At 43.9% G+C, this 12,625-nt stretch overlaps 1 protein-coding gene across 1 annotated transcript in view; it reads right to left on the bottom strand.

Annotated features, from left to right (window-relative positions):
• LOC119436147 (maestro heat-like repeat-containing protein family member 1) overlaps positions 1-12,625 on the bottom strand; it is a 267,656-nt gene that overhangs the window by 98,965 nt on the left and 156,066 nt on the right. The window contains exons 23-25 of the mRNA XM_037702909.2: positions 5,955-6,059; positions 3,244-3,379; positions 657-766 (exon numbers count right to left, since the gene is read on the bottom strand). Of these exons, the coding sequence (XP_037558837.1) occupies positions 657-766; positions 3,244-3,379; positions 5,955-6,059 (351 nt within the window). The remainder of the gene's footprint in view (positions 1-656; positions 767-3,243; positions 3,380-5,954; positions 6,060-12,625) is intronic.

Here is a 12,625-nt window from a genome sequence, read left to right as displayed (position 1 = left end):
CGCGCACGCCAGCCACTTGCCGGAAGCGCCGAAAAGTCCAATGTTATAAGCGCGAAAATCACCAGAAACTGTGAGGGAGGCACCGTCGCGTGGTCTGCGGAATGTGATAAGCCGCACTCTTTTTCGGAGAACGGATCCGCTCGCTGTCCGTGGCCACTGCCAGAACACACATGCCGAAGCCGTTCTGGCGCAGCGCAATTTTGGTCAATTTTTCAAGTTTGGCGCAGGAATCTGCAAAATGGCGCATTTGGCGCAGTAGTCCCACCCCTGGAGTAAGATCACAAAGCTGGAATGGAAGGACCACGATGACATCACGACCAGTAGCACATACCTAGTGACCGAAGCAAGTACGCAACTTGGGCCACTTGGTCAGCGTAGGAGTCTAGACAGATGGATAGGCTCAAAACGGCTGAAGTAGGCAAATAATGCTATTTACATTAAAATGCTAATTGTAATAGCAATGCATTTGGCCATACACATCTCCAAATTGGTGCTAAGATCAGGATTTACAGCAATTGGGCATGCTCTGTATAATGTCTGGCTTTTACTATTGCAGTTACAACATGCTTTCAACAGCTGTCAATTAAAAAGTTAATTTTACTATTTCATCCACCTCTTTTCACCACGTTCTAACGTCAACCATTACATAAACTTACCTTTGCTAACTCTTTTGAAATTATGTGAAAGGACTCAGGGTCCGTCTTCTGTATGTTTGCCTGAAGATCATCAACGCCATGTAAATCTGTGTCCTCCTTTGACGAAAGGCCTACATATGTCATGAAAAGAAAGAATGGAAAAGGGATACCAAAACAGCAAAACCTTAGTAAGTATTACACTGTTTCCTGAAATGTTTGCATACAAACATGTAAAAAAAAATATTTTTTTCAGACATATCAAACTATTAAACATTTTATATGTTATCAGTTTTCCACATTTTATCATGCATTATGATCTGCTGAACTACTGGACTAGGCATGCCGGGACAAATGAAGAGAGAATTTGATCTGATCATTGGTACACCCAACCACAAAAAATCACAACAAGGTGGCATATTCTTGCAGCTTAAGCATTCACCTTAGATTTTATGGATGTACAGCTGCCCACAAAATAACTCGGAACGCCGGACCTGTGACCGCTCGTTGGCAGAGTTCGCCGGTGAAAAAGTACTGCCAGGGTCTGCGCATGCGCGGTCTCCCTAGCAAGCTTGCCTCGCTCCCCAGTGCCTTGCTCCAAATGAACAGCGCTGGGTGCCTCTTAGCGTTGTCACAGGAGGGCTGTGCGAATGCGGTCTCTAAATCGCTGTGTGCCTGCGTGTGCATCGATGGAGCATAAGCGCTCGTGCGTGCCCGCTGATGTGCATCGGCGCCTTTTAAAGTGAAAGGCTTAACTGGCTCATTAGTCGTGGAATGTGACCATTGTGGACAACACTTGCAGCAGCAAAAATCAGAAAGCGGCCTACTACAGCTCTACTGTTCAATAAAGCATGTAAAAGTGCATTAATCACCAAGTAGCTAAATGTAATTAAGGGTCATTCAAGTCACAATTACTAATTAAAAGTAATTAGGGTAATTAACCCGACCAATACGCGGACATCATACGACACCTTTATTAAAGCATGCTAAAGTGAATTACGAAGTAACTAAGGGTACTTACGAATAATTAAAAGTAATGAAGGGTTGAGAACAGTAGTAGAAACTACTTAAATTCAATTCGATACCATGATAAGACTGGTCACACGAAATTAAAACTAATTAGAACTTCCAATAAGTAGTACATACTAATTAGGATCAATTCAAGACTCCGTAACAGCAAGTAAGAAAATAATATGTCGAATTACGACCAATTAATAGTTATTTAATTGCTTAACCAAAATAAGCAACCAATTGCAAATGAAATGACGTCAACGCATTAAAGCTTTCTCTGTCAAAGTCGTCTTAGCAATCGATATGGGACCTCACTGCATGTTTTTTTTTTTCATACGCATTTAACTCGCACAGCTGAACATCCCCATGATCCGCAACGTATCACCACACTGAAAAAAAAATTGAATGTTTGTGCCAGCCAACGCAGACATGCGATCAAACGTTAGAGTACACTCCCTACTAAAAGTGCAGCGAAGCGGCCAGATTTCGTAAATAAGTAGCACACATTGCGACTGCGAAGCATTGAAGACACCTTTATTATAGTGCCGCATGCAAGAAATTAATACCTGTGCATGAAATTGGCGTGCTGGAATACGCCGTCTGATGTCATTTTGGACACTTATTACTGCACGCAGTCATCCTTGTTAAAGGAGCCGGCATGTTACAGTCGAAGTTCTGATCTTATTCCCAAGTAGTAAATGCGTCTTGGAATATAATTGAACTAGGACTAAAATACATTGCACAACACGATAATCAGGTTGAAAAGTGCGTTCGAGTGCTATTATAGGTGAGTCGTGGCGCTCGCCCACATGAAAGATAAGCTATGAATTCATAGTTTCTTTAGGGGAAATAATCAACTGAGATATGCAAGACATTAGGTATAATTAAAAGTAGAGCATGGTGAACTCATTGGTCACCACTCAGTGATAAATGCTGATGGATGCCATCCCCGCAAGCTATCCAGAAAGCATGACTATCTCTTAAAATGAATGCAGATTCTGACGAGAATACGCCATAACGATTATGTGTGCGTTTAGAGAATACGTTGCATAGCGTGCAAGCATGCTGTAGCCTACAGGCCCCGATTCCCCTCTTCTCCCAGATGTGTTGTCGCAGCGCTAAGAGGGACAAAGTGCAAGTTTTTTGACGCAAGGCAACGCTTATCTAGATGCACTAGGGAGCGAGGCTTGCTTGCTAGGGATGCCACGCACGCGCAGACCAAGGCTGTATTTTTCCGCGGGTGTGCTCCGCCGACGAGCAGCCACCGATCTGGCGTTCCAAGTTATTTTGTGGGCACCTGTAAATTACACACTTTTCCATATCTGTGTGGATGTGTAGACTATAATGAGGTTTCTTTTCAAGAATTCTGCACTCAAGAGTTCTTTTGGCCAGGGTTACAGTTTTAAAAAGCTCCATTTATTCACAGGCACAACAGTGCAAACATCGCGGGCCAACCCTGCCACTCCTAGCAAGGAGCAGGCTCAAAGTAAGATGTCATGGGCAAGGGTGGCTACGAAGGCATCAGTGTACCAATATATGGGAATGATGGCAATGTTAAAATTAAATATGCCTCCTAAGAATACATCTGAAATCAACATACTTTGGCTCTTGTTGTTAATCTCAAGAGACAGGTGAATACAGGTCAGAGCTGTGTTGCGAATGGAGATGCTGGAGTCAGTGCAACGAGGCACAAGAGCACCGAGGACAAAGCCAAAACAATTGAAGATCCGAAACACCTAGGCAACAGAAAATGTTTTATTAAAATCGTTAAATGCATAATTAACTGGCTATAAACAAAGTAACAATCAAATGTTTCTTTTCTCTCGATGTATCTGCAAAGTTCCTGGCAGATAAACTGCAGCATTGAACACTCGGCAAGTTTCATCTAAACCACACATCTTACACACCAAGCCCGTGAGCTCCCGTGGCCCTTTTTGTGCTCCACCACCCCAAGCCCCTTTATAAAAATGCTCAAGCCTTGATAAACTCTCCTCTCCCCCAAAATGCCACAGTGCAGCTTATACATAGGGAATGGTAAGCTATATGTGCAGCCCAGTGCTCTAGTTGAGTTTAAGACCCCCAACTTGAACCAAGAGACATAAATGAAAGAACCAAGTTAAGGCCCATGTACACAGTGTCTTAATATTCAGTTTCCTTAGGTGACTCCTGGCTGCAAAATGTCACAAAATGTCACAAAATGAAATTAATGTGCTAAATGAGTTGTGTTTCATTGACTACCATTATTGTTTCCATCAGCGACTTGAGTTTTTCACTTTCACTTTCAGAGGTAAAACCCACTTTAAATAAGTACCAGTACAATATACAGTCAAACCTCGTTAATACGTAATCGGCCGGGAACGACGTTTAGGTACGCACTAAATGATGTACGAATTAACCGCCAATGCCAGTTTAGCGGCTACTTACCGGCCGAAAGAGAACTACATCACAATGCTCTCAAATACACGCACTCAGACAGGCTTTATTTGCAGGTAGGCAGCAAAAATCAGTAATCTTCACTTGCAGCCGTGGCGGCCTTGCTGTGACGACGGCATCTTCCAACTCAATAAGGCCGCGAGCCAGTTTGTCCATGAGGCCCCGCCTACTAACTAAATTATGGTGTTTTACGTGCCAAAACCATGATCTGATTATGAGGCACGCCGTAGTAGGGGACTCTGGAAATTTCAACCACCTGGGGTTCTTTAACGTGCACCTAAATCTAAGTACTCGGGTGTTTTCGCATTTCGCCCCCATCGAAATGCAGCCGCCGTAGCCGGGATTCGATCCCACAACCTCGTGCTCAGCAGCCCAGCACCATAGCCACTGAGCAACCACGGTGGGTCGCTTACTAACTAAACTAACAAGCACGGTGTAATGCGTGCACAGGTAAACATGAACACGTCTCACTCGATGATCGCAGAAATTTACTCTAAAAAACGCTGGAGTCAGGAGGTGTGGCAGCAGCAGCGAGCATGCTGTCTCTCACTTCAACGCGAACTAGACGTCGAAAGCGCAGCGCATATGAAGCTACCGGCACTAGTTGCATTTTGTCTGCAGATCGCTTCGAAGATAAGGCCCGCGCGGGCGCGCACTTTTTCCACGTCGCAGATCACTTTCACGATACGGCCGCCGCCGCCGAAGTTAACTCCTCCCTTTCTCGCCTTCCCCGCCGTGCCTCGCTCGCGCAAGATTGAGTCGGCTGACCCTCGCGCGGCGACGATGTTGCCGTGTTTGGAGTCTTTGGATTTTATACGGAACCTCAAAGCGACGCCCACGTTGACGGCTGAAATGTGCTTCGCAATAAAATGTGTTTTTGCGCGGTTACGGCGACAGCGAATTCGCACCCCCTACCAGCAGCTGTTTCGCGTTACCGGGAGCTAATCTCCAAGGCCATGCTTTTGAGCATGAAATAAGTCATGGTGGCCATGTTTTAAGTTCACTTTCACTGGCGGCTGTCGTTCGGGCGTCGCAACTCGAGAATCGAACGTCTGCGCACACGAGATTTTGCCAATTTTATGCCTGTGCGTGTAGATAAGAAAGAAAAATAGTACGCACTAACCGTTTGGTGGGCAATGAGTGACTACGGCTTAAGCGGTCAGCCAATACATGGGGTTCAATGGGGCCTGGGTGGGGGAATCTTCGCGACTACGTTTAAACCGCAATTACACACTGAGTGGGTACGTATTAACGAGGCTTGATTGTATTGTTTTTATTTACATTTTTTTTCTTTACAGATAGCTGCTGACCTGCCAATCGCAGCATAAGAGTCAACTCTGCCCAGAAGGAAGCAAATATTATGCCGTCCTTTTATGTGACCAATTCAAAATGTGCAAAAAAGTGCAGAGTGGCTTCTAGCCACAAGTGATGTCAAGGCCACTGGAGGTGGTGGCGACAAAAATATTGCAACCTCCTGATGTGCGCACCAGTCAGTCTATTGCAGTGGACAAAGGCCACATCGTGGACCATGCTGCTGAAAACAGTGTCTGAAGTAATCTCCTTGCACCAATAAATTTGCCCTTCCCTTGCATCATACTCAATACATATTGGCACAGGGCAGGAAGGAGAGAAAAAAAGAGAGGGTAAGGCAAGCACTATGTTTTCAGAGAAATGCCAATGCAGGCTTATCCTGTGCAGAATTAAAAATACAGAGTGGTGTGCAAGGAAAGGACCAACCTGGTGGTCCTGAGTGCACTTGAAATAGACAAGATGATGTTCTAAATAGCCTCATTTAAGTTTTTCACTACTTTGCCAATGAAGAAAGAAGCTAGATAATAAGAGACTGGTATTTTCAGCCGTCTGTCTTGCACAACTTACCCCAGACTCTATGTGACTGCTGTAAAGCATCATAAGTTCCCAGATAGAGTTCAAGCAGCGCTCTCTCTCAAACTCCTGTTTGGAATTGAGCCAAGGAACCAGCACCTGTGAAAATGCAACTTGAAGCTCATTACATAAGTATTGAAACACTGTGTATGAGCCCAATCAATGTCCACAAACGTTACTACTATATGTATGCAATCAAATTGACAAAATTTCTTCTGAATTCTTCTGTAGTGAAGAATTCAGCAGTCATGACAACAACAACACTAATTTACGAATTAACAAAAAATATAGCATAAGACTGACAAGAGCTATGACAAGGTTTGCTTGAGACAGGCCACAAATTACCAATGCACCACACTCACAAAAGAATGCTCACCAAGGAATAAATATATTTTAGGAAATAAATATTCAAATAATGGCTGCTAGAGAAAAATTCAAGCATGGAGAAAAAAAAGGTAAACTCAGTGTTCTAAGATTTGTAGTTAAGGCACAATTTTTGCCTACAACTACTAAAGCAAGACCAAACCAGTGAGATCGGATTGTAAGATAACAATTCATGGAAAATGTTTTCATTGCTGTATTGAAAGAACTGTAGATGCTAATTTCTTCAATTCACTTCAACTAAGGCATTTTTTCAACAGGAAAAGCAACTCTTGAACAACAAAGATTAATTATTGTATATTCTCATTTTTTAAAATGATTCTATAAATATAGAAAACAATATGCAGTTCAACAGTGCAATCACACGGCTAACATTTCCCACGTGTAGCCTGAGTGGCAAGCTCCCATGAGAGACTAGCGTAAGAAAGTAAAACAAATTGAAAAGAGACGTTGTCACTTGCCCCCCAAAATAACTTGGAAGCAGCATATGCCGCACACATCCCAATCCATACATTTGCCTTCATTTCTGCTTATGTTGTGCTTCAGACCGGGCCCCTCTTTCAGGCAAATTTGCTTGAGTTGGTTGCACTTCCCATTTCATACTATATTATCACAAGCTACATTAATAAATTTGGTAGGCACTGGCAAGTAGCTGCTGCTGCAATTGCCATTTCAATGAGAAGCTACGAAGATTGTTTTCTTGACAGGTTGCTCACTGTAAATCTTGAAATATTCTGAGACCAAACATAGAACTGCATTGTGACTGGCAGCTTACTTGTTGTGCAACATGGTACTCCATTTGTTAATTGCTGAATGTGTAAATCCACTCTACTGCTGCTAAAGTACTATTTGTTTAACTCTTCAAGAAATGTCCACACTGCAAGTCCATCTCATGGCTTCTATGAACATAGCTATATTTCACTATGTGATCGTATAAAGCATCATCTTCCTTAGAAGAAAGGGAACCGAGGGGTGCGATTTTTGTTAGTTACAACCATATGAAGCAAACACTTAATGTAGCCAAGGAAAGCATTGGGAAAGTTATTTGTAGTTTTCACTGAAGTGTAGAAATGATAAGCTAAAGGGAAATGAGAGGGCAAAAGAACAACTTGATGCCGGTAGGAGCCGTACCCACAACCTCCACATCACACGTGTGTTGTGGAGATTGAGGGTTGTGGATTTGGTAACAGCCACTGCTGTAGCACAATTAGCAGTGCAATGCACATGTAATGCGGAGGTTGTGGATTCAGCTCCCACCGGCAGCAGGTTGTTTTTTCGTCCACTTTTATTTCCCTATAGCTTATTATTTCTACACTTACATTAACCCTTTCAGACACTGTATACACAATTGTGTACACCAAGATAGTGCATCAACAGCAAAAGCACTGATGAAAGTAATATTTTAAATGTGTCGCATATACCTTGAAACACTTACAATTGGAATTGTGCTGCAATTTAGGATAACATGTGCAAAATGTTTTAGTAAAATGAGTGGGAAGGTAGACGGTTGGGTGTTTTGCTTGGTGTCAGTATGTAACTGTATGTAGCGGGTTCACTTCTTTCATTGTTTTCACAATGTCATGCACCAGGCATAATTTTCAAGCTGCTGGATAAGTGCTTTTCAAGTTTTTCCATAAACAAAATAGTTATTTTATCCTACTTGAAGTTCCTGTAGTGAGTTTTCGCATGGAGTCCACATTCTGTAAATGTGACAAAACTCACTAAAGAATTCTAAAGTTGTGGGGTCTCACACGTGCTCTTGGGTCAAAGGAATGACAACACAGTAGTGCAAAAAGTCAAAAGGGCACTTATTGCACCTTTCATACACTAATGCATGCTAGCCGAATTACTAAGCATAGAACAATCACATGGGCACGCGACAAATCAAGGAAGTCCGACTCACCGCGACCGGATAGCGAGCGAATATGTTCGCCCCATGCTATGACACCATCGCCTTGTCATTCACGTGTACGGTCACGCGAACAGTGGCATGTTCGAACGATCCGTGTTAGTCCATACCAATGTCCTGCTCCTAGCCTTGTGAGATGGTCCCGCGAAGCGGGCCGGCACACACGCGAAGCGTTCGTGCGTGTTCATCGTCGATCCCAAACCAAAAAGGAAGCGCCTTTGACCTTTTGCTCCCAAGTCACGCCCCCGTTCGGTGGCGTTAGCATCGCGACACTCGCGCCATCTCTCGCAATGCACCGCAACCACTACGACCACCGCCGGCGCTTAGCCACACGGAGAAGCTGGATTACAGGAGACGCGAGCTATGAGGGGAAAACAACATCAGGGAACGCGTGGGAGTCGCGCATCCCCACAAAGTTGTTAATCTTTTCTGCAGCTATACACTTTCTATGATTGTGAAGATGCAAGAAATGTGGGGAAAGTAGCGACTGAAAGGGTTAAAACTACAAAACTCTTCCACTATGCTTTCCTTGGCTTCTTCATATGTTGGCTTTATATGGTTGTGACCCATAGGCGGAAAGTTTTCATTTTTCCAGGGGGGGGGTGGGGCCTGACCAGCTTTCCGAACCCCACCCATGTATGCATATATATATATATATATAAATATATACATATCGGGCGCGTAGCCAGGGGGGGGGGGGGGGCTGATGGGGCTTCAGCCCCCCCCCGAAATTTTTTCGTGCGGGCATGCACCACCGACCAAAACTACCACCGACGCCGGCAATCATTCTGGATTTTGTCGACAATGTCTTTTTCACGCTCGAAAATACATTTTGGCACGAACATTGCGAACTCGGGCTGGATTTCGTGACAACGCCCTTGCACCTGGAGTCACGTAACGCAAGGAGCCCCATCCGAGCGCCAACTTTCAACGGCTTTTCGATAGCGAGCGGGCGCGTTGCGGCATCTCGCAGCGGCCGCGGAATGTACGGAGCGCATGGATTTCAATTACGAAACTTTATGGGTATAAAGTTCTCATAAACTTTTGACGCCAAAGGTGCGCTGACATTTCCAAAGGCATGCTTTAAAAGATTTTCAATTCTAGAACTTTATGGGGTTAATGTTCTTACAAACTTGGGCCAACATGCGCGCACTGGAACGCTCGTGTCCAAGCCGTTCCATAAATGGAAGCGCGCGCTCGCAATCTCCCACACACACGAAAATACTAAATATCACCATGACTGTCAGCTAGCAGCTGATAATTTTCTCCAAACATTTTCAGGAAGCGTGCAGAATGTGATTGATCAGCTGGACCAGGGCAGGCAAAGTAAAATATGAGAAAACAGAAGAAAGTAAACGACCTATTATTGATAATTTTTTTTTTTGTTTTTTGAGGGCGGCAACGTCTGGCTCTCCGTGGCCACGGGGACAGGGGCCCTGTGGATTTAAGCAACGCCCCTGCTGAAAATACAGGCATTTTCAGAGTGCTTCTTCGCATGCGAGCTGATTGTGGAGATACATATCTGAAGAACCATTTGGAAAGGTGCCCCAGTAATGCCTCGTGTTTAAGCCCAGACGCACAAAACCAAATTATAGAAATTTGTGGTGACATTATCAAAGAAAGCCTAGATTCAAAAGCAGGCTGCTTCTCCATACTTCCTGACGAAACGACGGACTTCGCTGGAATCGAACAGCCTACTGTTTCTGCAAGGTACCAAGTATGCCAATGACATCAAGGGAGTGTTTTAAGTTTTAGCACCGGAATAGATGCCCATCTCTCATTGCGACAGCACGTTCTATGTAAATGTGTAAATACTGCTGCAGCTTCTAGTCACCCTTCCAGTGACCACTGCCAGCGCAGAGAGAATATTTTTTTTACAAGAGTTTACTAAAAAACTACTTGCGCTCGACAATGTCTGTGGAACGCAAGGTTAGGCTGGCGCTTCTATACAGCCACAGAGACGTCGGCTTCAAAGTGTCCGAAGTCATTGACCGCTTCGCTCAACTTTCCCGCCGAGAGAAGTTTGGCCTTTAGATAGCGAAGCTGCAAAAATCAATGCAAGTAAAAAGCACTGTTCCTTCAGGTCCATAAGTTCTTAATTATGAAAACGTATGACCGTTCATTAGCTTTTAAAACCGCATAAATTTTCGCCGTTTATTCTAGCAGTTAGCATCATGATCATAATTATCGCGCGAATACAAAAATTACGAGAATACCAATAACCAATTTTGACCGACCTTGCTCATTGAAAGCTTGGCCCACGCGGCGTTCGCCAAAAACACACTCGGATATTGGGTAGTCCAACTTGCCACATCATCTGTGACCTTCGCTTGTCCTTTTCTTTCATTTTCAGCTACCTGCTTTTATTTCTTTTTTGAAACGAAGGAATACCCTCCTTTAATTTTGGGTGCAGAATATTTGTTGGCGTTGTGCAGGCAGTTAAATTACACATTTTTGTACTGATTTATGCATTATTCTATTATTCTACCCACATGGCGCTGTCGCGACCGCTGCATGGCCCAAGTACATATCACGATTTCTGCGATCATAGTTATGTTCTTGCCTAGATCATCTGTCTTTCTGTGCGCAAAGTTTACTTTTCGTGCACAAAGTTTACTATCTGTGACTGAGCAACATGTTTATTTGTCTTATTTGACGCATCATATACACTGACGTTTGCTTAAATACGTAGATTTATTGGAGACTCATACGTATTTTTAAATATCTTATTGCGAGGTTTTGTGTATACAAGCAGTGAACTTTGTTTCCAGCGACTCTTTTTTTGCCCTTTAGCGAGTTGTATCTTCGCATTTGTATATTCCATTCTATCTTTGCAATTTCTAATATATATTTTGCAGAACTCCCACTTTTTATTTGTACTCAATGCTGCGAGTCTTATCTCGGTGTAATTACAATACACGACGAGTTACAGCTGCTCCTGCGCAATCGATTGCAACGAGGGATAGCGTCATTGAGGTTTCTTCCTGGCCGTTGCATATGTAGAAAAATGTAATCAAGGTTATTGAATGACAAAGATTCATCAAAATATTTATCCTCAACCTATTCATTTCATGGCCTTTACGTTTTTCATATAAGCTGCATGCACTGCTTTGCTGGTTTCGAACTTATATTGACCCTTTTCGCGGCAATCCCGTGGGCGCTGCCATATTTGATCACGTGGTGACGCGTCCATTGCTTGCCTCAACTGCCTCCGTTGCCTCCTTGTTTACAATGGAAGTGTATGACGCCGGCGCGGCTTAGAAAACCTCTGTTTTCGGAGATATCATAGACGGTGACTAGATGGACGACACGAAGCTTTGATCACAGCTTCAGAGAACATGCAAAAGCGCTTTCGGAGCTGATTAAGCTATGTCCAAATGGCATAAGCAGCGTATATGGTGCTTGTTCTAAAAGCGGGGCTAAATATGTATTCCAAGCTGTCCGATTATGAATTCAGTCAGGATTAGTGTGTTTTGCTCTTTGTTCTTTATTCGGCAAATATTTTGAAGCAGTGGCTTGTCAGTTTCTGACCCAGTGAAGTTCCTCGGTGCGGCCACTATCTGATTATTTTCTGCCTAATCATTCGCGGGTGTGCTCAGTTCCGAATCCGATAGATTTGCTCTTGCTGCGCACAAGGCTTGAAACGTAGCTGTTTTGTACATTGTAATACCTTGTAGCAAACATATATTACAGCTAGTAACTTGCTTACTCTTGTGGACCATCACGAAACATTCAGCTTCGACCATTGGTGCGCCATAGGTGTAGTCCGTCATTTATTGTGTGTATACAGTGCGCATATATTCAAGTGTGAGTTTATTCACTTATTCTTGATACGTCGGCGATAGAGTGGGCGCAAGTTTTCCTGCCACTTGGACAGATATGTATAGATAACGTGCGCGAAACTTACTATGACAGGAAGCGGCGCTACTCCCTTTGTCATTGTTTAACGAGTGGTACTCATTCTTGCCGACGTTCTGGGGATGAAGCCCTTTCTTTGAAGGTTAGCGATACAAGGCTGGCGGATGAGCAAATTTCTGTATCCTCGAGGAAAGCCCTATATCACGAAGTGCCGGTAACACGTTCGGACAGTTGCAGCAGCGGTCCGCGAACTTCGCCACACAGATTCATTCTATTCCTTAACATGCCAGCCACTATTTTTGCAGCCAACTACTGCACACGTCTTGAATCCACATTATTCAATCTAGCATGATTGGAGCACAGTGTGTTAGCGAAAACTCAGTTGCATTTCCGACAGCTGATCGCACAGAAGCAAGATAGAAGCGGTAATGGTTTCGTATTCGTGCGCGGTCACTGAGGAGAGGTATGGCGCGCCGCCGTGAGCGCCATCTAGTTTCTCTAAAACAAACTGCTCCGC

The sequence above is a fragment of the Dermacentor silvarum genome, chromosome 1 (genome assembly GCF_013339745.2).
Source record: "Dermacentor silvarum isolate Dsil-2018 chromosome 1, BIME_Dsil_1.4, whole genome shotgun sequence".
Classification (NCBI taxonomy): domain Eukaryota; kingdom Metazoa; phylum Arthropoda; class Arachnida; order Ixodida; family Ixodidae; genus Dermacentor; species Dermacentor silvarum.
The sequence above is the reverse complement of the archived record's forward strand: the minus strand, read 5'-3'. Positions and strand labels throughout refer to the sequence as shown.